The 23310-nt window shown below is 40.6% G+C and overlaps 2 protein-coding genes across 4 annotated transcripts; one reads left to right on the top strand and one right to left on the bottom strand.

Moving 5' to 3' along the window:
- Nucleotides 1-4870: 4870 nt before the first annotated feature.
- LOC115751358 (pentatricopeptide repeat-containing protein At1g60770) lies at nt 4871-7849 on the bottom strand. 2 transcript variants are annotated; one of them, XM_048280656.1, is made up of 2 exons: nt 7453-7849; nt 4871-6479 (listed from the first exon to the last, which is right to left on the bottom strand). In XM_048280656.1, exons 1-2 carry the CDS (start codon nt 7693-7695, stop codon nt 5235-5237), a joined length of 1488 nt encoding a protein of 495 aa, XP_048136613.1. In that variant the 5' UTR covers nt 7696-7849; the 3' UTR covers nt 4871-5234. The 2 variants fall into 2 exon arrangements, with proteins under 2 accessions (XP_048136613.1, XP_030545109.1); XM_030689249.2 differs by having other exon boundaries at nt 7471-7848.
- A 3951-nt stretch (nt 7850-11800) lies between these two features.
- LOC115751368 (lipase-like) lies at nt 11801-17877 on the top strand. 2 transcript variants are annotated; one of them, XM_030689260.2, is made up of 9 exons: nt 11801-11805; nt 14156-14672; nt 14775-14869; nt 14968-15071; nt 15181-15281; nt 15383-15486; nt 15822-16259; nt 16901-17032; nt 17451-17877. In XM_030689260.2, the coding sequence occupies exons 2-9, from the start codon at nt 14406-14408 to the stop codon at nt 17608-17610; spliced, it is 1401 nt and encodes a 466-aa protein (XP_030545120.1). In that variant the 5' UTR covers nt 11801-11805; nt 14156-14405; the 3' UTR covers nt 17611-17877. The 2 variants fall into 2 exon arrangements, with proteins under 2 accessions (XP_030545120.1, XP_048127299.1); XM_048271342.1 differs by lacking the exon at nt 11801-11805 and adding an exon at nt 13818-14091 and having other exon boundaries at nt 14242-14672.
- Nucleotides 17878-23310: the final 5433 nt, after the last annotated feature.

Raw genomic sequence — 23310 nt, 5'->3', positions numbered from 1 at the left:
TAACACCACCTTCAGGGGCTGATGATGATGTATATTTGGAAAAGAAAGCAGTGAACATATCGTCGTTCCGTGCGAATTTTTCTCGCTCTCTCTCTCTCTCTTTCCAAGATTTGCAATGTTTCGTTGATACATAAAGGGAAAAAACGACGCAAATAATCCTTAAAAATATCGTACCGGCATCCGAAAATGCAATAATTTCAAATTCAAAACCCAAAAAAAATTAGACTGTATAATTTAGCCAACTTCAATGGTTGTTGGTGACTTGGTACTGTTTTCACGTCGAGGGACCACAGAAAATGCTCATGAAAAGAATATAAATCTAAGTCTAAGCATATGAAAATGGAAGAATATGATAATGGCGTTGGGCCAGCGAAGCATCCATGAAGAAGCACGTCTTGGGGAACAACCATGATTAGTCTCACCTTGAGACGATCAAAAATTTAAAAAAAATGTTTAATTTCCATAAATCGTGCCCCAAGGCAGATTTTCCAATTTTTTTTTTCCAAGTGCATGTGGAGATTTTATTGAGTTGACGAGCAGTATGACAGCTATGGTTGCTTGAGCACAACGTTGTTGCATTAACAATGTATGCTGATACGGAGATTGGGAGTTTCGGCGTGAATAAGAAAATTGGTGTGGAGAGACGTTAGCCATGCAAGTGCACAGGATTCGATTGATGCAAAGCATTGGAGTTTCCAAGACTTTGGATATTGTCGGAGCCCGAAGAGAGCATGCATGTGTGTTGAGCTATGGCATGACACAAGAGTCGAGGATTGGTCCTAAAGAAAATGAAGAGAAGCCAAAATGTTTGAGATGGCTTATGACGTAATGGAGTTTAATCTAATCAAGTGTTGTTTATGTGTGTTGGTGTGATCCTGGAAAAAATGGAGTGGAAATACGATGCTTAGTCGAATGGATGACATCCTGTCGACTGGACGAAAGGTTTGGATAGTCGCGAGCTTATCGGACTCTGGATAGATCGTTCGTTGAAAACATGCCGTGTGGCCATGATAGCTAATCTTGTTGGAGAAAACTTGTTCCAACCAATCTGTTTTATTGGCGGGTTACGAGTGATGAACATGTAGGTAATGTCCATGATTTATAACTTATCAATTAGCAGGAAAATGGAACCCATAGAATGACTAAGCAAAAGAACCTTTTTATCTCTCTCTCTCTCCTCTACTAGCTCAATTCATCTATAGGGGCCGGAGTTACGCTCCACCGTCATCCCTCGTGACTGTTGCACCCCCATCTCCCCCATCTATCTCTCTGCACTTATTAGACTAATCGGTCTGTCAGGGTCGCAATTACACTGTCATCCCAACCATCACCATGATCTTAACGTGATCTTAGCTCCACAATGAGCACCCTTTCATGCACCCTCCTCCACCGCCGCCAATGGCAGGCGCCGCCCCACAACCATCGCCATTAACGGCTTCTTTGGTCACGCCACCACCGACCACTATGGCCACCAATGGCATATTTTAGAGGTTGCACCGCCTCAGGATCTAAATGGCGGCAGCATACTGAGATCGGAGGTCTGGAAGGAAAGAGAGAGACTGTGTGAGGGTGTGGTCTGTTGGGGAGGAGGAGAGAGGTAAACTATGATGAGTGGTTGGCCATGTGGGCGGTCGGCTGTTCCGCTGGTGGCTGGTGATGGAGAGTGAAGGAGGAAGTTGAGGAGTTGAGATGGTAGGTCATAGGTGCAATCCTCCGATGTGGATAATTCTTAAAACAGAATTATTATGTTGCAATTCTTCAAGGGAGTGCCTGTACAAACAACTTTTGATTATGTAATATCATGTAGTCTTCCCTTTATATGAAATTATTTGGCAAATTTTCTGTTTCAAGAACTATAATGAATGTATTATTTATGTTTCATGTGGTAAATTTTCGTGAGAGACTTATATATATATATATATATATATATATATATATATATATATATATATATATATTCACTTAAAGATGGACTCGTTCGAAATTGACAAACGGCAAGGATGAGAACGAAGATTGATTCATCATTTCATTGAATTCCACAAGTAGAAAAGAGAAGGGTATAAAAACCCCTTTCTTCTCCAAATACGGCACTCTTGTCGACAATAGCATCATAGTAAATCATCGCAAATTTGACTAATAAGGTGTTAGAAAATATGCATTTTCTCAGTAACCTCTAATCGAAAATGTGATACATAATTTGGGACCAACATTTGAGACATTTATTTCTCTATTCTATATATAGGTAACATCGTGCGTCTCGGAAGTATGGTTTGGTTCGGTTCGAGTCTCGATCCAAACCGATCTCGCTGAACGGCCGAACAAACTCTGTTTGGCAAAATAGCAAAGATCAAACCAAACTAAATACAATCTAGTTTCTGATGGCAGAGATGACTAAAAATTGCTGCCAAAGTCAAGAACATGAAGCAGAAGAGCCGAAATTGAAAACAGTAGTTTGACTATGCATCCACACAACTTGGCCTGGCCTCTGCTGCCCTAACCAAACATCAACCAACCATTACACAAATTTGGAGCCTGCCCAGATCTGACACTGCCAACAACTGGTAGACTACTAAGCACTAACTTCATTACGCACGTTTTTTTATTCGTTAACAGTCACAGGTTTACAGCTCCTAAAAGAGATTCATAGACTATAGTCAATGCGTCTGAAAGAACATCTATTCATGTACCTGCAATAAACATGTAATGTCGATCGATCCTGATTTTTCATGGACAATTTGAGGGAATTCCAATCACAGCCCACTGATGGAACATAGGCTTGATCAAAGAGATAAAATGGACCAAAAGAAAACACAAGAAGTCCAAGAGAGCTACAAGGACCTGGCTGATAATGAACATGGTTTTTGTCATTGTTTTAAAGTTGTTAAGAGTGCGAAGGACAACCAATTTTCTTCCCGAGCTCTATTTCTAGCCAGAAATAGATTTTTTCAATTTCTACTACCCAAAGGAGTTTCTGAGTAGAGATACGTGTTTGATAAGGACACAAATTCTTTGCTTTGAGAACAGAAATTCGTTTAATAACAACATAAAATTTTTACAGTTGCTTGCCGCTAAGCCTCGGCCGACGAGGGTGGACGGAGATCGATGGCCAGTGGATAGCAAACGGTGAAGGGAGAACGGGAGTCGAGGACCGCAAACTAGCGGCGGGCGATCGGAAGATGGCGGATGACGAACCACGGGCGATCTACGACAAGGACGCGAGAGAGCAGAAGTGAGCAATGAGAATAACTCTTTTTTTGTTTGTGTTCTAGAGTAGGAAATTCCTACTTGTTATTTCTATTTCAAACCTATTTCTGGGCAAAAAATACATCCCGAAAGTAAAAAAATAGAATTACGTTGCCAAATGAATTTCTGTTCTACATCTGTTCCCCAAAACAGAAAAATAGAAAAACAACGAAATAGAACTGTTGTCGTGCGCATCCTAATCAATTCGTTACACTTATAGTAAGTTTATTTAGACATACTAGGCACGTTATTAAAAAATTTGAAAATGCAATTTCTTCAGCACCTCAAGAGAATACTATTACTAAGAAATGCGGTAAACATTTATTGAAATGGTCATATCCACAACTCAAACTTGGTTAGCAAAATCACTCGACAGCCAAAATTCATTCCTCCCCTTCATTTTCTGTGCCCACATTATTGGGAGATACGATTAGTTGAATGATTGAATCTCACATCTGGACAAAATGCTTATAGATTTAGCAGTTTTTTTTTTTTTTTTGTCAAAATAGATTTAGCTGTTCGGTCTGAACTTCTTTCCAATTCATATGAAACCCCTCCATAGAGCAATTTCAAAAGATTTTCTAAGATTTGGTCGAGGAAGTTCTCCATGATTCGGAAATACAAGGTTTTGAGTCCCTCCAATGCTCCTTCACTTGCAAGATTCGTTGCTCGCAGATTGGAAAATTAGACATTTTCTTATCCATCAAAGCCGTTTCTAAAAGAAGGCGAGGAAGACCAAGTCTCCTCTTTGTTCGTCCCGCTCAGATCATAGACAATGGATTGACTAACACTGATCAACTAGGCAGGTGAATTTATGCTAAATCTATATAAGGATCTCGGTTCGCTTTAATTTCTCATACGTGGTATGTAAGAAACTTAACACTCCAATATCGGTACCTAGGTTTACAGCACCTAGTAGAGTTTAACTCGTGCTAGTCGATTCACCACGTCCCATTTGACTAAGTCTTGCTATCCTTCTCCTTCCTTAGATGCCTTTGATTGATAGATAGTGAGAATTTCAAAATGACATATAGAGAGGGGATCGTGGCCTATATAGAGCATATTCTAACAGACCCGTGCATTAGAGGCTATCGTTAAAGTACCGACCTACACTATCCATCCAACCAATATTATTACCAAACTGAGCTGTCCAAAACCGACATAATTTGAACACTGAATTGTACTTCAGATATCATGCTTTCGTCGCATGCATCTTTATGTGCTTTACAACTACCTATTTTTCACAAACTGAAACATTCTGCAATTAATGTCAGCCCACATTACAAAACTATTTCTTAATGTTGACATTACCAGAACATAGATCACAAAAGATAACCCTGATAACAGAGGGAATAACCCAGCCCGAGAGGACAGGAGATAAGGAAGCTACTAATAGCATTGGGGAAACATTTTGTATTTTCTCCGGAATATGTTCCCCCAATTGTATCATCATTGTCAAGATCAGTTTAAATTGTCATTTTAATGGGAAAGAAAGAAAGAATAAAAAGCAAGATCATCCCTTCACCTCCCCCACCTCTTCACACACACACACAAAACATCCCCCCCAAACCAAAAAAAAAAAAAAATTACGTAGCCAACCATATAAAAGAAAAGGCGAAAAGTGTCATTCATGTAAATGTGACCATAATGGAGGCAAAGCTGACATACCTGAATTGACCGTACATGATAACTCGAGAGTTCATGAACTAAAAACTCCCATCAGAACAAAGAAATTTTTCGGCAACTTCAAGCATGCTACAAAATCCAGAGGCAAACAATGCTCCGTCTCCCATGTCATCTAAAACACTGGGATAAATCAAAACAGCCCATCTGATTGTAGGCTTCATAATTTTTCTCGGAAATGGTTCGAAGCAGAATATCAGCACAGCTGTGTCCGGTTGATTTTTTTATAGAATTGACTCAAGTGGAACAATTATTGGTCACAACATGAAAGAGGTAAAGACCATCCAGATGCATAAACAATATCTTAATCACTTATCACATATCTTATCCAGGAGCTTGGTGCTCAACTCACTCAATTCCACATTTTCCATCTTTAACCGTCGGCGCATCGTGGGTTCTTTCCTTCCAGCAGCGACATAAGTTCTAATCAGTGATTCAAACACTGCAGCTTCTAATTGATCTTCTGTCTTCTTCAAAATTTTCAGAAAACCTTCAGCACCATCAACATCCTTCTGTTGCTCAAAGTGCCTCATCATAGTCCTGACAGTTTCAGGTGAAGGGACCCACTTTCTGCCATCTCCTCGGCCTGCGGATACCGCATTGTCAACACATTCCACAGCCGATTTTATGTCCTCATTTTGCAAATGATACTCCAAAAATATCTCCCATGTTTTAGCACTAGGCTTGGCCCCTCTCCTACGGGCACTCTCCTTGAGATCTTTAGCCTTCTCCAGTGAACCTTCTTTAGCATATGCACCAATCAACGCATTGACAATGCGAATATCGTAAGTTGTGCAATTAGATGCCCATTCTTTGAAACACTTCTCAGCGCCTGGCAAATCCTTCAACTTGACCAATACTTGGATCATGTTCAGATAGCTAATGTTTGCAGTTTTAGGAAAAGCCAGCCTCAAAGAACGCCATACTCGATAAACTTCAAGCAGGTTGCCTGTTCTCCCGTACAAGGTTATTAGAATCTGATAGGCTGAAAGATTTTTACGTGCATTTATATTCTCCATTTCCTTAAGAGCCTTCTCGGCCTTCTCAAACGAGCCTGCATCCACATATATCGAGGCTATGTTGCTATATGTCGTCCAATCTGGAGCAACTCGACCATCCCGCATCATCTCCTCGACAACCCTTTCAACACCCAAAATGTCGCTTGAAGCAGCAAGAGCCCTCATCCATATATTGTAAGAAAAAGAATCTAGCATAATATGGCTGGACTTCATTTCCTGTATAATAGCAGGGACCTTTTCTGGCTGACCTCTCCTAGTATAAAGAGTCATAATGCTGTTGTAAGGCATAGAGCTCAACTCTAAGTTGAGTTCCTTCATTTTTTCGAGTAAACCCTCAGCTTCTTCGACCATGAGTTCCTTACAATAGCAATTCAAAAGGGCGCCATAAGAAAGATGGTTCTTTGATGCTTCCGGGAGATTTATGAAGTAGTTCTCTGCAGCTGTAATTCCTTTAGCTTTGGCAACCAAATCGAGATGTATGGCTTGATCACTCACAGTTTTGTTCATGCCTCTTTCAGCCATAGCCTCTGATAGCTGTAGATAAACAATTTGCAACTTCAAGTTTCAATGGAAAATTGTATCAAACAATTTTTACAAAAAAAGTCAAACATACTCATTGATCCTCTATGTCTTAAAAATTGGTGAAGTAAGAACCAAGAAAGGAAAAGATATTAAGAATGGAGACAAAGGATCAGTTGAATTTGCAGCAGCATGGAAAGAAGCAGATTATGTGTGCAATATTCTAGTTTCTCCATTTGGCCTTATGACTGCTAGTCGTTTCTGACACATATCAATCTACTGCTAGTCGTTTCTGACACATATCAATCTACTGACATATGATGCATCCCACCCGACATACAAGTATATGCTTGCAAAATATCTCTGCTTAAACAATCAATGCAAGATCTCTCTGTTAATTTCCGGATACCACTACAAACAAATACAATCAAATTGAGAGCAACGTGAATTTCAAGAGCATAAAGGGATATAGCTGTTCATACTTCTCTACAATCTCATGAAGCTCAACCCTCAAGACACCATGTCTTCCTGTATTTCCAAATTCAACTCCATGATCAATGTACAATCAACTTCATGACATTAATTAGGAGGAATTTCCCAACAACTTTTTTGAAAACCATGGATTTCAGGAAAACGTGCAACGTGCACCAATACTTGTGATGAAACAGGAAGATCTAATGCTCTGGCATTCTCGCTTTTCTTTCACCAAGTAGGAAAAACTGAAAATGTAGCGCAACACTAGGAGAAGGAAGAAGAAAACATCAGAAAGAAAAATCCCAAGTTTCCACGTATATTAATCAAATAAATTAATTTGCCAATACCACGGATAACAAATCATGGATTCAATGGCTGCGAAGTATAGCACATTTAGGCATTCTCGACAGCGCACGCATTGCAAGATATTGCATCAATTCTGGTCCAATCAAACGAAGACATTTTACGATTCTCCACATTCGTTGACGCATAGCAACAAACACCTGGCACGCACGGCGGAAGAAGCGATCACCTTGAAAGCGGGGTAATACAGGCGGCGACCTCGGAGCTTCTTGAGAGTGTCGCCGACCTCCCATTTATAGACCCTCTTGGAGCTCTTGAGGAACCGGTTGAGCTGTTGACGGACGCTGATCTCGGAGCCGCCATCCCTGAACAGCCTCCGGTAGAGGGCTTCCTCCAAGTACTTCTTCGACCGCTTCGAAACGCTCTTCGTCCGACCGAAAGGCTGCAGGGCCATCTCCGGCTACTGGACAGCGTGTCTTCACTGCAAAAATGGTGGTGGTTGTTGCAGAGGGTTGAGGAAAAAAGCATAAACCCTAGTGACGACAGTGCGATGACACTGACGGAGAAGAAGACTGTCCACTGTAGTCTGTAATGCCCAGGCTAGTCTCGAGTGGGAGAATTGGTTGGGCCGGGCCGGGCCGGGCTGGTCATCTAATGAGAAAGAGGAGGCTTGTTTTGTCATCGGCCCATTTTCTAGTCTGGTTGGGCCAAAGATTCAATTTATTTTCCTTTAAACTATTGTTCATATCTTTATTCAATATGATCTTTTTCACTTTAAAACATATATTTTGGGGGGATTTATAAAAAAATTATTTCAATATTAGTTTGTTAACGCCTTGCGAATTACATACACTATATAGTCTCAAAGTAAATCATGACATTCGAGAGTATATTCAATTCTTATTGGTCAAACAAGGCCATGTATCTCACTCGCAAGTGACAATATGAAAGATAAAGTGAAGTGTCACTTACCGAGCAGGGACGAACCAAAAAATCGAACCGAATCGATCGGTTCTGGGCAATTCTCCATTTTTAAAATTTAAAATTGGTGAATATAGGTTCGAACCCCGTATCCGGATGTAGATCCACCCATCGGACCACCTAGACTGCATCAAATTTTTTTTAAATTCTTATTATTTTAATTTTTCAAAACCCTAATTCCTGTTCTTTTCTTGCTCACAATAGTCACGCTTGTCGCTCGCAACTCTCGTTCTCACTACTCTCAGTCTTGGTCATGCGGCGCTTACCTCCCATGCAACTCTTGCTCATTTTTTCTTTGTTCGTGGAGATGATCAATGTGTTTAGCTTATCACGAACTTGTTCTACTAACATTACTCGTGTAGTAGTTTAGACTATGCAATTACACTTATTGTCTTGCAGGGAATATGTAAAAAAGAAAGGAGATGCATGCGGTTCCCGATAATCCACAAATCGAAAACCAACCCACTCTAAAACCGATCATCCGGACTTTTAAGTAGATAATCAAACATTCTTTAAACTAAGAGTGAGCGGTTTTAGGATCGTCCAGGTTCTACCTTGAACCTAGAACCTATCCTGTTAGAACAAGTTCTCTAGTCTTTGAAACTTGAAACCTACCATGTATATACCTTGGAAGCTAGAGAATACCCTATCAATAGGTTTCAACTTGGGATCCAGCCAATTTCTCTATTTTTTTTTCTTTCTCTCTTTTGTTGCTTCATTTTTAGTAAGCAAAATGAAGAAAAAATTATCAAAATATTACATTTGTACCGGTTCGGTCATAAACCTTTCAATTGTGTCATTTAGTCCTAAACATTTTCATGTTTTGTCAATATAATCTATTCAACCAATTTTCATCGAAAATCACTTACGAAATTGTCGATCTTCCTATGTGGCACGGTCAATGCTAATATTAACAAAATTTCTTAATTTTGTAATTGTCGCATCATCATTTTTTTTTCTTTTTATTTTTCCTTCTTCCTCCACCGATCGCCTAACCAAAGGTAACTACCAATGAGGGTCGCCCTTGCTAGCCTCAGGCGAGGTCACCCTCGCAAGGATTTGGTGAGGAGCGACCTCATCGGCCTTGAGCAAGGTTTGCCCTGGCAAGGCCTAGGGCTAGGGTCGCTCTCTTTGAAGGTTAGCAAGAGCCGACCTCGGGCGAGGCTCGCCCTAGCCAAATCCAGCGAGGGTGACCTTGCCTATGGCCCGTCATTGGCCATCGCTAAGGCTCTGCGACCACCGAAGGAAGAATGAAAAAGAAAAAAAGAAAAGATAAAATAAGAAAAGAAAAAATAATTAATAAATTAATAAATTTTATTCTCGTAAGCATCGGTTGTGTCATTTTGGACGGCCGACATTTACGTTTGCGATTTCCAACTAAAATTAGCCAAAATGGACAACATTGGCAAAACTTGAAAAGATTTAAAACTAAATTGACACAATTAAAAAATTTAAGACTGAATTGGTACAAATACAATAGGTCTATATTTTTTTGGTAATTTTCTCCAAAATGAAAGTGAGCACAACAACAAAAATCCTCATTTGTCGATAACAACGAATTAAAGCTGATGTACATCATCACTTGGAAAGTAGACAAAATCACCAACACAGAACTTAAAATGGCAGACCCAAAATTCCTTTATTCTTGTGGAGATAGATTGTCCTAGAAACCTTCTTATGCTTCGATTGCTTGCGCTCTTGTCGGAGTTGTCGACAAGTAGCAGATGCTTAACTATAGATAAATGCAACACGGGTGTAATAATTTACCAGCAGAGCTGCATACCTATTGACAACATCATCGTTTTGAGAAGCGCCATTTTCTGTCCGAAGTCAATCGGGCAAAATTTACCCCAAGCAAAGATTATCCATCATCCATGTATCGTCTTTGCTTCCATATTTGAGTTGAACGATGAGCACCCCAAATACAACTTTCTATATCTTCTTTTTTTCACGTGAAAAAGCAAATGGTCCAGACTTAGGATTGAAGTTAAAGTTGGTTTTTTGGACCGAAAAAAATAAATTAAGTTGGTTCTTTTTAAGGAAAATTAGGCCGCATTTAAACATTGATTTTCAAATTATCCAATAAAAATATATAGCTAAAATTCTACGAGATTAGGATAAATAATTTAATTAGAAGATGGAATTAATAACTTCAAATTTAACACAAAAATTTGAGTATGGTTTGTACTCTCCGTCGTATGGATAATACTAGATCGGAGTCCCTTACTACTATTCCCATGGATGTAGGGCTTGCCAATCAAACTATGTAAATCCGGCATTCTATTTATCTCATGCTTTCTAGTTTATTATTGTTCGATCGGTAGTTTCCACAATATAATTATTCGTTTGATTTCGCATCGTTAATATCGACAATTTCAACACGGTCACAATAAAAGAAATGAATGCAAGGGTGCTAATTCTTGTCTTGTCGAGATCGAGGTTGTCTCCATAATATATTTTCTTGTACAAATCTTGTTCTCGCATCCCGTCGACCCCTAGACTTGTCAAATAGATGCGTTAGGTTGGATTTGGATCCGGTTGAAAATGGTCCAATTCAAATTGACTCATTTTCGTGCAATACAAATCTATTGACCCGTATTCAATCCAACACATTTCCAACCCGACCAATATTGCTAAGACACTTTATGCGTTTAAAACATTCCAAGAAAACTTATACGCAAACCGAGAGGGCGAGAGAGGGCGAGAGATAGTGAAAGCTAGTACCTGAGTTGGGTGCAAATAAGTTGAGTACCCATTTAACACTTGTCCTATTTCAGGCTTTAACATTTTAAACATATTTATGACTCGTCTACTGAGTATAATTAACCTTTATAGCACATCGGCCGGCCCATCAAATATAGGTGGAGTAATTAGTTTTACGAATCATTTTGGTAGGTCTATCGGCACCAAATGTCACCCACATACGATCTTCAACATGGATCGTTTGGCCAACCGGAAGGATCGTGGTCCCTCCCTCATTACAAGAAACTTCAAAGAAACGGAACGCACACCAGCACAATCCTCCCATCCATCTCCTTTTAACGCCAGATGGCCAGTAAAAAAGAGAGGAAAAGATGCCAAAATGCCATTCATCAAAATCACGCTTTACCTTGTGACATATCGCGCGTGTTTCACGCAACTTTAATAAATTCAAAAGGTTTTAGGCATGCGGAAATGATGCTGGTTGACCTATTAATTAGAAGCTTGAGAGAGCACGCAGGACAAAAAAATAATGTGATTTCCCGATCTGTGGTTTATGTAATTTGCGATTTTCCGCGAAGTAGAAATTAGTTGCGCGGCCAAACGTGATACTCGTGCACCGGTTTGAGATTTTCCCGCAACATGAACATCGGTTCGGAAGTAAACGCGACACGGGTTCGATAATTCGAGATGTTTTTGTGATTGCGGAAATTAGTTTGGGATATATGCGGCGTGGGCATACCAATTTGAGAGTTTTTGTAGTATTAACCCTCGAAATTTTAAGCCATCTAAATAGTCTTGCAGTGGCTAGACATGCTGATTAAGAACATAATTTAGGAGGCCAGCATCTATAAATGCTTCATCTAACCATGTTCTTTTTTAGGTGGAGGCGCAATGAATGTGAATGTGACGTCCCCGTCTTCGCTCAAAAGAGAGACGTTCCTCGTTTAATTCCAAGCAGTGCAGGTAGGTAAATCATGCATGAGCTCAGTGCACGATTTGTACGATTCATTGTTAGCCTTTTCTTTTTGAAAGATCTTCAATTGTACATTGACTCCAAAACGAACTGGCCTTACACAAATTGGTCATGGATAGCACAACTAGCACATGAGCAACTTTCTCTTGGTGTCGCTCCAAATGGGATGCCAACGAAAAATGTAGGGACCATGCGATTTTTTGGGTAATTATATTCGGATCGGTAAGGTTGAGAGAACAACCGTCAGGCTGAAGTCCTTCTGAGAGTACAAGGCACGATGGACAAAATTAAGAACAAAATCGAGGTCTGTCGATAGGTGTTCTGGGACATCGTTTCGTGCTTTGAAATTATCCAATATATTCTCGAAAGGTAATCTTCCTTTAAAAAAAAGATGGTATATATTCTAGATCTAGTAATCTCAGCACCCTTTGTCATTATGTTGTTTGTATGAGCAACTTGGACTTTTGTTTCAAGAAAAGATATCAAAATGTCCACACACTATCGTATGTAATATGCTAATCAAACAGCAAGGCTGAAGCTGAGTCAGATGATCTCCAACGTTGGAATTTGATGTGATTTGATTTTCCTATATTTTAGATTTTTAGGATATTAGGTCTTATGTTCCAACTTTTTTAAAGTAATTATTCACCACATTGTGCCCCCTATATATGAACCCGTTAAATGAGTGGGTCCGATCGAAAATAGTCCTACCCAAATAGATCCATTTAAACCCGTTTTAACTTATTTCTATGCAATATAAATCTAGTAATACATACCCGATCCATATTACTAAAACACTTTCATATTTAACTCAATTTAAGAAAAATCATACACAAATCGAGGTGAGAGGGAAGAATAAGGGAGCGTGAGATCGATTGAGGGCAAGAAAAAAAACGAAAAGAAAGTCATAGAGGTTGGTTGGTATAAGTCGGTTATAAATCTATTTATGACATATTTAATATCCATATTATATTCATACCCATTTGCTAAATATAATTAATCCACGTAACAACTCAGCTCATCATATATGGAATAAAAGATAGCTTCCTAACCCTCATTTTGACAAATCTATCTACATAGTGTGTGTGTCGATGTTCTATCGGTATAGTGAAGACAATACATCTTTAAAGGACTTTTAAATGCGTATGTCGCCCTCAGACAGTTATACTAAGTCGGAATCGAACATGAATACCTAAGTTGCTTAGGCCTTATATGCCCCCATCACGTTACCAAAATAATGGGGACAAGATTTTATCTTTATGAGAGCACGAGCGGTCCAATCTGCCACTCAAAGAATCAATGATTTTGTTTTGTTTTTTTTTTTTTGGGTGGCCTTTTTATTTGTTTCAGAACAAATGAATGCTTGGGGTACAAAATGGATGGCGAAGTAGTTGGAGAAGATTTGACCCTCGAGGGAACTTTCCAGCGTCGAACCAGCACATCACAAGCAAACTCCAAGAAGTCTTCTTGGATAGAAACGCCTAGAAAATTCCCCAGAAAGCCAACCCAAGATCCATCCATGTCTCTGGCCAAAAAACAATCCGACCCAATACCCGATACAATAACCTAAAAAATAATTATAATAACGATTTTTAATGGCTCGTATGGGGCGTAACTTTTTGTTGGCCAATTTGTGTTTCGATTGATTTTGAGTTCGAAACTCGAAAGCCTTCGAGAATAATCGAATTGTTCCTCCACAAGCATCTGATGCACGAATTCACTTGTGTAGACATATGTATCACCGGATAGCACAATTTCTCGGCTCAAACATACCATATGATTACATCATCGGATATCTCAAACCTCGAGGCGCTTTCCTTTCCGATCTCGAGGCGGAAGGATCGAGACGTCTCGCCCAGCAACGGCTAATTCCATCAAATGAATGCAATGTTGATGATGTTGTGGGATCTCTAGAGAGGATTCGTGTGCGACGCACTGTTGTTACTGTTCCGGCATTTGAATCCGATCCGGGCAAGAACGACCACCGCGGTTCCATCCGAGGTAAAATTCTCGGTGGGCCCCACCAAAAGTCGAAGAGGATACAGCGAGGACAAGAGGTTACGAGTAGGACACGTGGCGGCAACCCAGTGTGGCCCTCTGAACTCCGACGGACTGTAGAAATCCGAAAAGAACAAAATTTAAAAAAAGGATGAATCGGCATTGACTCTGTGATTGGCAGCGACTGCTGTCGAGGTAGAGCACGAAAATATTGTGGGGGGTTTCGAAGTTTCGAAAAACTATAAACAAACAAATGCAGAACGGGATTTTCGTTCTCAGTTTCTGAGGAAGAATCGTTTCGCTTCCTCTTTTCAATCGCCATTACAGAGTTTCGAATTCCTCCAGGAAGCTTCGAGCTTTGGGGTCTCCTTTCACGGAAGAGCCTCCTTTTCTCTGAAGAAAGGCTCTGTTTCGCGACTTCTCTTTCGCTTTTTTCTTCTTTTCCTCTTCTTTTCCTCTTTTGGGTCGTCGAGACTCGCTCGTTAGAGGCCGAGTTCTTGAGGAAGAAGATGATGAGGCTGGGGATACTGGCGCTGCAGCTGACGGAGCTGTGCGTGAGCTCGGTGGTGCATTTGCTCTACGGGCTTTACATATTCAGCTCTGCCGTGGCCGGTGATCTATCGCAGGCGTTGTACGACTGCATCTTCTTCGGCTTGAAGCATAACGTGAAATCCCAAGAAATCCCCAGAGCTACCTCATCGCCATCGTCATCAACCAATGTCGATGGTCTTCCTCCAATCGTCCTGGTCCACGGGATTTTCGGATTTGGAAAAGGGGTATGCGTAGTTTTCGCTTTTATGCCTTCCTTTGCTTCTTTTGTTTTTGGTAAATTTGAAGTAATAACAGTTGTTCTTGCTTTTTGGCTTATGGTTTCGAAGAAATTGGGAGGCTTATCCTATTTCGCTGGGGCGGAGAAGAAAGATGAGAGAGTTCTGGTGCCTGATTTGGGGTCTCTCACCAGCGTTTACGATAGGTGTGTGTGGCGATCGGCAGATTTTTTGAGCTCGCATATGTTTGAGCTACTGGTTCTTTGTTAAGTGGAGATACTAAATCAGGAATTGCACTTTGCAGGGCCCGCGAACTCTTCTATTTTTTGAAAGGCGGGCAGGTTGATTATGGCGAAGAACACAGTAAAGCCTGTGGGCACTCGCAGTTCGGACGGATCTATGAACAAGGTTCTCTCTTGTTTCGAACTGTCTCTTTTCAGTGATCATGTTGAAGTGCTTGCATAATTGAGTTGTCTAGTTATGTTTGTGAGGAATGTACATGAATCGGATGATGCAGGGCATTACCCCGAGTGGGATGAACATCATCCTATTCATTTTGTCGGGCATTCAGCAGGAGCGCAGGTTGTTCGCCTTTTGCAACAGATGCTAGCTGATAAGGTCGGTCCTATTTTGATTTTACTATGCGAACTCCATAACTAAAGGTATGAATTACTAGCTTGTGGGTGTGCTATGTACTGAATTTGATGTAATTATTTTAGGCATTTAAGGGATATGAGAACACTTCAGAGAACTGGGTTTTGAGCATTACTTCATTGTCTGGAGCTTTCAATGGGACCACTAGGACCTACTTGGATGGAATGCAGTAAGTCTGAGCTGAAGGAGTTCAAATCTTTTTTGTTACTAATCGCTTTCAAATCTAAACTCGTCGAGTTGTGTTCCAAAAGTTAGTTTGTAATTTAGTATCCTGATGGTGATGTTTATGTGAAGCAAGGAGTGAATAATCTTTTATGAGTTAGTTTGCTCAGTAATGTCACTTATGCAGAATGTCACTATGTTTGCGTAAAAAGTCAGATAATCAATCAGTAGTCTAGATTGTATAATAGGTCCTTTTAACTTTCTGCTCAGTGCCACTGGATCTAGGTTAATCGAGTTCTGAAATTTTTCGTATGAATTTGTCACTGTACTGTTCCATTGCAGACCTGAGGATGGACGATCCATGAAGCCGATGTGTCTGCTTCAGTTTTGCTGCCTTGGAGTGATAATATATGATTGGTTCGACATTCCTTGGCTCAAGCGTTATTACAATTTTGGATTTGATCACTTCAACATGTCCTGGAAAAGAACTGGCATATGGGGTCTTGTCGACTGCCTAATGGGGAATGCCGGCCCATTTGCTTCAGGGGATTGGATTCTCCCTGACCTCACAATCCAAGGGTCAATACAACTCAACAGTCATCTGCATACTTTTCCCGACACATACTACTTCAGTTACGCTACGAAACGCACTCGGAAGATCATGGGAGTTACCGTTCCCTCGAGCATACTCGGGATCCACCCTTTGCTTTTTATAAGGGTGTTGCAGATGAGCCGATGGCGTCATCCTCCAGATGTCTCTCCACCTCACAAAGGTTACAGGTATTTTTTACGTCGATGTCAGAGTTGGATGCTCATTGAGAGCATAGTTTAGTCTCTAATATTCAACAGAAAAGCTACTACACTTGTCTAATTTTATTTAGTACGGTGAAGAGAGTTTTTATGCAGATGGAAAAAGAAACCGTGAATTTCCTAGTTTTCTCATCTTATAGGAAATTATTGTGCTATTTGGCCGCTCCTGCTTGTGATACTTGAGATCTTTGTCCTGATTCGAAGTAACCTTTAGGCGATAATAATAAACAACTCGAAATGGACGCTTACCTAATTTTACTAGGCAGTAGCAACCATTTGCTCCGATTCGAAACCACCCTTAGGCAAAAGCAACTGATAGTCACCTGCCTAATTTAGTTTAGTACTTGGCCAAAAGAAAGAAAGAAAAAAAAAAAAAAAACAAGGTTTAGCACAATGAAAGGAATCTTCTTTCTCTCGGAAAAAGGAATACTGAATTTCATAGTTTTCGTATCCTATCCTGAATATCTGTTTTGTTCTGCTGCTTCTGCATATGATGCTGGATAACTTTGTTGAGATTTGAAGTGACCATTAGGCCACTGTAATAAACAAGTAAGATTCATCTTAACTTGAAATGTACAAAGTGTATACTCATTTTCTTCGTGAACGAACAGGGATGTGGATTGGCAGGACAATGATGGAGCGTTGAACACCATATCTATGACACACCCCCGTTTCCCAGCTGAACACCCGAGTCGTTTTGTTCTGAGCGATTCCGAATGCCAACCTCTACAGTCTGGAATCTGGTTAGTAATTCTTCTTCAAGCCATTATTTCCTCACCACCCTAAAGGAAGGCATTAATCAGTAATGTTTTTTGAACTTTGATTCGTCATCGAGAAAGGATGCAACTTTTGTTGGGTTGTACGCTCCAATGTCTATTCTATAACGAGAGATTATTCAGTTAATTCCATCTTGTCCCCGAACCTGCTCAGCGTTTGGTAGATTAAATCCTTGAATGCTGATTACTTCAAATGACTGTTTGCATCAAGACTTGATGAGCACAAATTTTGATAGCTTAAGAATCAAATTACCTGTGAAATTACAAAAGCAGCAATTTACTCTTTGGTTTGACCATTTCCGTTCTCACCTTACAGATTCTGTCATACTTCCCACCAAAATCCATGGATCATTAACCTCACATGTCACTGTTTGCACAACCGCAGGTACTACAAGATTGTGGAAGCAGATCACATGTTTTTCATCATAAACCGGGAGAGAGCTGGTGTTCAATTCGACCTCATGTACGACAGCATCTTCGAACGCTGCAGAAAGCACGTCTTCAGGAACAACCCACCTACATTTCCCAACCAAGCCCACCCATAGCATAGAAACATCCCAAGAGGTAGAAATGTACGAGGAAACCAATTGGTTCGCGTGCTGATATATGGCACTTTTTTCATGTTGACGTAAAATGCAGATTCCGCCATCCTAATTTCGGCCTAGCCGGAAAATTACAGCCTCCGTAAACAAATTGATCTTTGATTTACTTGGTGTTAAACTTTCTGCACGACTTGAAAAGGTTATGGTGAGCTGAGATCGAACTCGAGATCTCATGCATCTCAAGGTGGAAAATTTCATTTGCCTCGCCAACTCTGATCGACTTCTTGAAGTCGTCTAGCTCCTACGCAAGGCCTTGTCACGCTGTCCAGGCCCATGTGACCATCTTGGGCCGTATTAAATTGGGCCAATTTACTCAAAGGTGCACCAAGTTGAGAAGATTATCCCTTTGGAGTCAAAATGGAGGCCCATTCAACTACTTTGCCGAGCCCAATCAGCTCAAATTATGTAAAATAGCATATCCCGTCTAGGTGAGGATCATTGGTTGGGACTAGAACGTCCATAATCTCTTCTTTGGCTAATGCCAAAGGAACAAAAAGAGCTTGTTTGGTATAACTTCTCTCTTTTTGTTACCAATTATAATCGCGAAACGGGGTACGATAGTTTCTATACGGTATTTGTCAAAATCATTGCAGTTGCGGCATTCTCTCGGGCAAAAATTTGCAAGATTTGGTCTAGCGTACTTTTTAGGCAATATAACTTTAAAATAAGCATAGTGAAAAATTAAGTAGGATGCTTCACAATGCAATTACAAACGTAACGGCCGCAATTATATTGGTGTAGACATTTTGTAAATATTAATTTCAAAGTGACAAGCTTGCATGTACTTAAATATTAAATAAAACTTGTCAAATCTCTTTGTAGTTATTTTTATTGATTAGTGTTTATATCTTAACTTTTGGGAAGGGGGTGTCTGAAAAGTGACATTTGCATTATTTAGGATTGAAAACATCAAAGCCAAGAGGTTGGATCGAGTTGGGCTCGATTCAAGCTCCCCGCTAGATTGTTAAGAGACTCATTCGGATGCCGGGGCTCACTAGGGAGTGAGACTTATCCACACTCGAGTCCTCATGGATCGGGTCAATCTCAGTCGTTGACCACACAAGTCACATGAATTTCGTAAAAAAACTAATGACTATGATTAAACATGATCCTAGATTCAGGTCCAGATAAGCAATTTTGCAGATGGACCTAAGCCGACTGACCGCTGTGCCTGTGGCCATTGTTGGTCATATGAGACCTCAAGCTTGTTGGTTCATTGATAATTGAGGAACAGGGCTTGTCCTTGTCTTTCTTGGGAGCCCAAGAGCCAAGCTTCACTTTCACTTTGCTTCACCAAATTTAACCAGGCACTGACTCCCTGCTAGTCCAGGCAAAGCTCAAATTTTATGGACAAAGACGTGACAAAGGACGGGAGGCTAAAACGATTCCGAAAGTTATTTACGACGAACCCACTCATAATATCTCGGATCGGAGAGTCAAAACTCGAATTGTCGGTCTAAACATGAAAGTATTCGCACTTTACAAGATGGCTAATCATAGAGTGAAAGCCCGAAATTGACAAAGTTGTTTTCCAATTCATTTTCAAGTCTCGGCCAAACACTATAAAATATTGTCATTTTTCCTGAAAAACGATTGCGTGAGAAAAATATTTTCTACACACGTCACACTTTCTCTGTGAAATAAACGGAGCTTAAACTTTACTTGAGTTATCTTTTTTATAAAAACAGGAAAAAAAGTAAGTCAGAAGTGGTGGGAAAATGAGTCTAACATGGACATGGACATAGACATAGAGTTTGGATTGGCTTATGTTTCTTCGACTGGCCTGGGGTTGATGAAATACTATGGTCTGGTCGATGTCTCCTCCACGTTACGCCATCCGGTGGTGGCGCTGCGTGCGAATGATTACTCCGTCGTGTTTTGGGCGTCCCAGCTTGGATTCCCTCCCCCACAACGTGCCCGGCCACATGCCCTCATCATTCCTCTTCTCTCTAACCCTACATCTCTACTCCTCGAAAGATTCTCACTTCTGTCGACAATGCAACTTTGAAGTGAGTGAAAGTACGAGTTTTACCGTGCAAGGTTAGTTTATTTGTGCGCAAAGGGAACAACGTTTGCCCCATCTTATCGTAAATTGTATCCTGAAATGGGTTGGAAAATAAATGTTTCAGGTACCATACTGAACTTTTGTTCGAAAGAAAAAGTTCAGAGCCCGCCCATTGTCATTACCTGGGATTAATTCGCACTCCACACAATCCTTTTTATTGCAAATCGATCCCGATCCAACCTATCCGTCAATGACTATCTTACATTTGATTTAACCCCTCCGACTTTTTAACATGTTGCCGGTCGTCCCTAGTGTGGAGGGGGAATAGCCACAAGTACCACAGCTTTTGGCCATTTTACGATTGAGCACTTAAAAACTTTTTCTTCTGTTTAGTCAAGCACCTTAATTTTCAAAACAAAACTACGTTTCTCTCCGTTCTCAGTCGGGGATCTATTATGTTGATATAGGGTGTGAGTGTGGAGACCCAATTGCCTTGAAACTCATCGGACACCCTACAAGCCCCGTGAACCGGTTTAGTGCAGGCCTTAGGCCAGTGTAGCTGGTTTAGACACAGAAGAGTTTGCACGCGATTTGTGAGATTTTTATCAATCTCCTTGTCCAGCGGGCTGCAAAATTGGACATTGATCAATCTATGATACACTCTGTCTTGCCCAGGAAAGGAGATGTACGTCATTCGAAAGCAGATCTCGGTTGAAACCGACATGCATTGGATATGGCGAAAATTTAGGAAGCTTCTCTCTGTTTTCATGGCCTTTTTTTTTTTTTTTTTTGGCCACTTCATTCGTGGGGCTGTGCTCGTGTCGTTAATGGTGCTTCAAGCAAGCTAAATCTCCGGCAACATCATTGCTTGCTTTCCATCTCCTTTCTTTTTTTGACTCGTTTAGCTTGTCCTCTCCATCGTGGATTTTGAACGTCCTTTGTCTTTTTTTTGGCTGTCTTCTCTAATGTCTCCACTTGCCAGTCGCGTTTGATCTGTTTTGTGCTGGATGCACAATTATCTGCTGTGTTTGTCACGGAGCTTCCAGCAGACGCTCTTTAATCTCCCCTAACTTTTTACCTGGAGCTGTTTCTATCATCATATCAGGTGGGCTTGCTGATGTTCTGTCAACAGATTTCATCAATGTCGGACATAAAACTTCGAGCTCTTTTACTTAACAATAAGGGAAAAAGTGTCGGAAAAGCCCTCAACCTATTGAATTTATCTTCCCTTGAGCCAAGGCGAGACCGACCGTCGCCTGTGGCGGCGAGGGCCACCCTCGCTCAGGGGAGATCAATCCTTGCCGGCCATTGGAGGAAAGAGGACAAAAAAAAAAAGGGGGGAAAAAAAATTTTAAAAAAAATTCTAAAATATAATGAAAGTGCCAACATAATTGCGTGCCACACAGGTCTGCCGGTGTCTACATCAACAATATCCTACCAAAATTAGTCGGAGGAACTGAATAACTTCGATTGACAAATCCAGTCTTTAACTAAGATTTTGAATAAAATGCACGTCTTAGTTGTGTTACATAAGTCTCACATCGAAAAATTGATGTGATGTTGAGCGATTAATATATACAAGTTGGACCGGAGAATTGATGTGAGTGCTTGAGCGTTAATATATTCGACACCACATCAATTTTTTAATGTGAGACTCCTCTAACGCAATTCACGTGCGTGCAGCTCTTGTCCTCTAACATGCGGTGATGCTAAATATATACATACGATGTTTCATCATCTTAACAGATGCTCAACCGACTTAGGAACCTTTTTGTCTCGACCGTGTTTCCAAGTCAAACTTGCCCAAAAGGTATGGCAGCTCATATTGCACGTGGGAACGACTCCTTTATAAGTTAGGAATCGCACAAATTTAGCAAAGTACATGTGGTGATGCTAATTTTATACGTATGCTGTCCCAGAATCTCAGCAGGTGCTCAGCCGACTTACGCTGCTTTTGTCTCGACCGTGTTTCCAAGTGAAATTTGCCCAAAAGGCAGAGCAGCTTATATCGCACGTGGGAACAGCTCCTCCGCATTTCAAGTTCATAATAAGTGTGACAAGGGATTATTCTTGCAGGACATGTCGTGATGTTGGCCGGTTATAACACATGCCATGATTTATTTGGTGCATTCACCATACGCCGAAAGGAGAAAAAAGAAAAATTATTAAAATTCGGCTACTTTTATTGGGTGTCGGATATGATCGCTTTGACCTATTAAAATAAGATGAGTTAGGATTTTCCTCCTAAAATATAGATAATTCTATGATGAGTTCTTGAAAATCACGAAATAATTGCACATGACATTATTAGGGATGACGTTTGTTGTAGATCTATTGTCCATATATGCCCTTTTAAAATTTCCCGTGGCCAGTATTGGTTAAAACTTAAAAGTCACTCCAAAACAAATAAATTCACACGACATTTAATTAAATGAAGGTTTGGATGTGATTTAAGACAGTAACAAGTCTGATCAAATGTCAAGCCCGAGCCAAACTAGAGTCAGTTTGGAACTATTATATGAAGGAGGATTAGGAACACGCCCCGGGGCCACGAACTTCCTTGAAGTGGTTGGTTGGGTCATCCCACCTAGACATGGCATCATTCATAGCATCGACAACCATCGGATTTATGAGTTTGTGATACTGGATTATTGTTGCCAGCGACATGGTCCGCCTCTTGTTGTTGGTTTCGGGTTCTCGTCATGAAAGCTTCCTCAGATCGACAAACAAGAGTCCCACCAGGCATGTTTAAAAGATGTTTCACCAGGAATCGACAAAAATGCCTTTCAAAGTGTCGGTCGGTGGATATTAATCGACAAAGGTTGCGAAAGGTCCTTTGTTGATTCTCGGACGGGAAATATAAAATGACTAGACAATTAAAGGCGCGAATGCTAAGAACAATCGTTGCTAGCAACGTAAAAGGTACCGGAACGGTAAAAATACGGTGAAAGTAAATATGAACAACATGTATTCTTTGATTGATTGGGGGTCCCTTATAAAGAGTATGACTCCAGTATTTATACTCCACAATCTATTGTTATACAGATTGTTATTAAAATTGAACACTATTCTATGCGGCTCTTATTATTTAGTAACACTTAATTACAAACGGTTACGATTCGTGGGATCTTCGGTTCCGCTGCTTTCATATGTACGTCGGCTCCACTGCTCTCGAAGGTCACACCTTGCACTCTAGTACCGCTGAGGTTCCGTTTATTTCACGGGGAAATATTTTTCCGAAAAACATTTTCTCCAAATTTTGATGGTTGTGGGGGCAGAAAATATGTCGTCAAATAAAAATATTTTCCGGGCAATGGAAAATCTCATTCTAAAATTGGGGAAAATATTTTCCCATTTCTTTAAAACAAAAAAAAGGAAATCATTTTCCAATCACTCTCGTTCTTCGTGCGTCGTCCTCTCCACAGAGCCACTCCTTTGCCCCGTCTTTCTCACGCACCCTAAGCTCCACTGTCTCTCCTCCGCTGCTCCTCTGTCTCGTCCCTACTCTATTGGAGTTTGCAGGCTAATTTGCGGGTAGAGAATGGTTTTGGCGAGGGCAAGGAATGGAGCGAGGAAGATGTCCAGTGTAGGCAGAGGATGGAGGTCGACGAGCGGCGCGATCAGGGGATCCACGTCAC

This window comes from Rhodamnia argentea, chromosome 1 (genome assembly GCF_020921035.1).
Source record: "Rhodamnia argentea isolate NSW1041297 chromosome 1, ASM2092103v1, whole genome shotgun sequence".
Taxonomy (NCBI): Eukaryota; Viridiplantae; Streptophyta; class Magnoliopsida; order Myrtales; family Myrtaceae; genus Rhodamnia; species Rhodamnia argentea.
This window is presented reverse-complemented; position numbering and strand designations above follow the sequence as displayed.

What these genes read in the sequence shown, in the direction of transcription:
- LOC115751358 (XM_048280656.1), bottom strand. Translation starts at nt 7,695, where the DNA reads ATGGCCCTGCAGCCTTTCGGTCGGACGAAGAGCGTTTCGAAGCGGTCG. An exon ending in AGGTGATCGCTTCTTCCGCC is followed by an intron (nt 6,480 to 7,452) that starts GTGCGTGCCAGG and finishes GTTTATCTACAG; the next exon opens with CTATCAGAGGCTATGGCTGA.
- LOC115751368 (XM_030689260.2), top strand. Translation starts at nt 14,406, where the DNA reads ATGATGAGGCTGGGGATACTGGCGCTGCAGCTGACGGAGCTGTGCGTG. An exon ending in ACCTACTTGGATGGAATGCA is followed by an intron (nt 15,487 to 15,821) that starts GTAAGTCTGAGC and finishes GTTCCATTGCAG; the next exon opens with ACCTGAGGATGGACGATCCA. An exon ending in CCTCTACAGTCTGGAATCTG is followed by an intron (nt 17,033 to 17,450) that starts GTTAGTAATTCT and finishes GCACAACCGCAG; the next exon opens with GTACTACAAGATTGTGGAAG.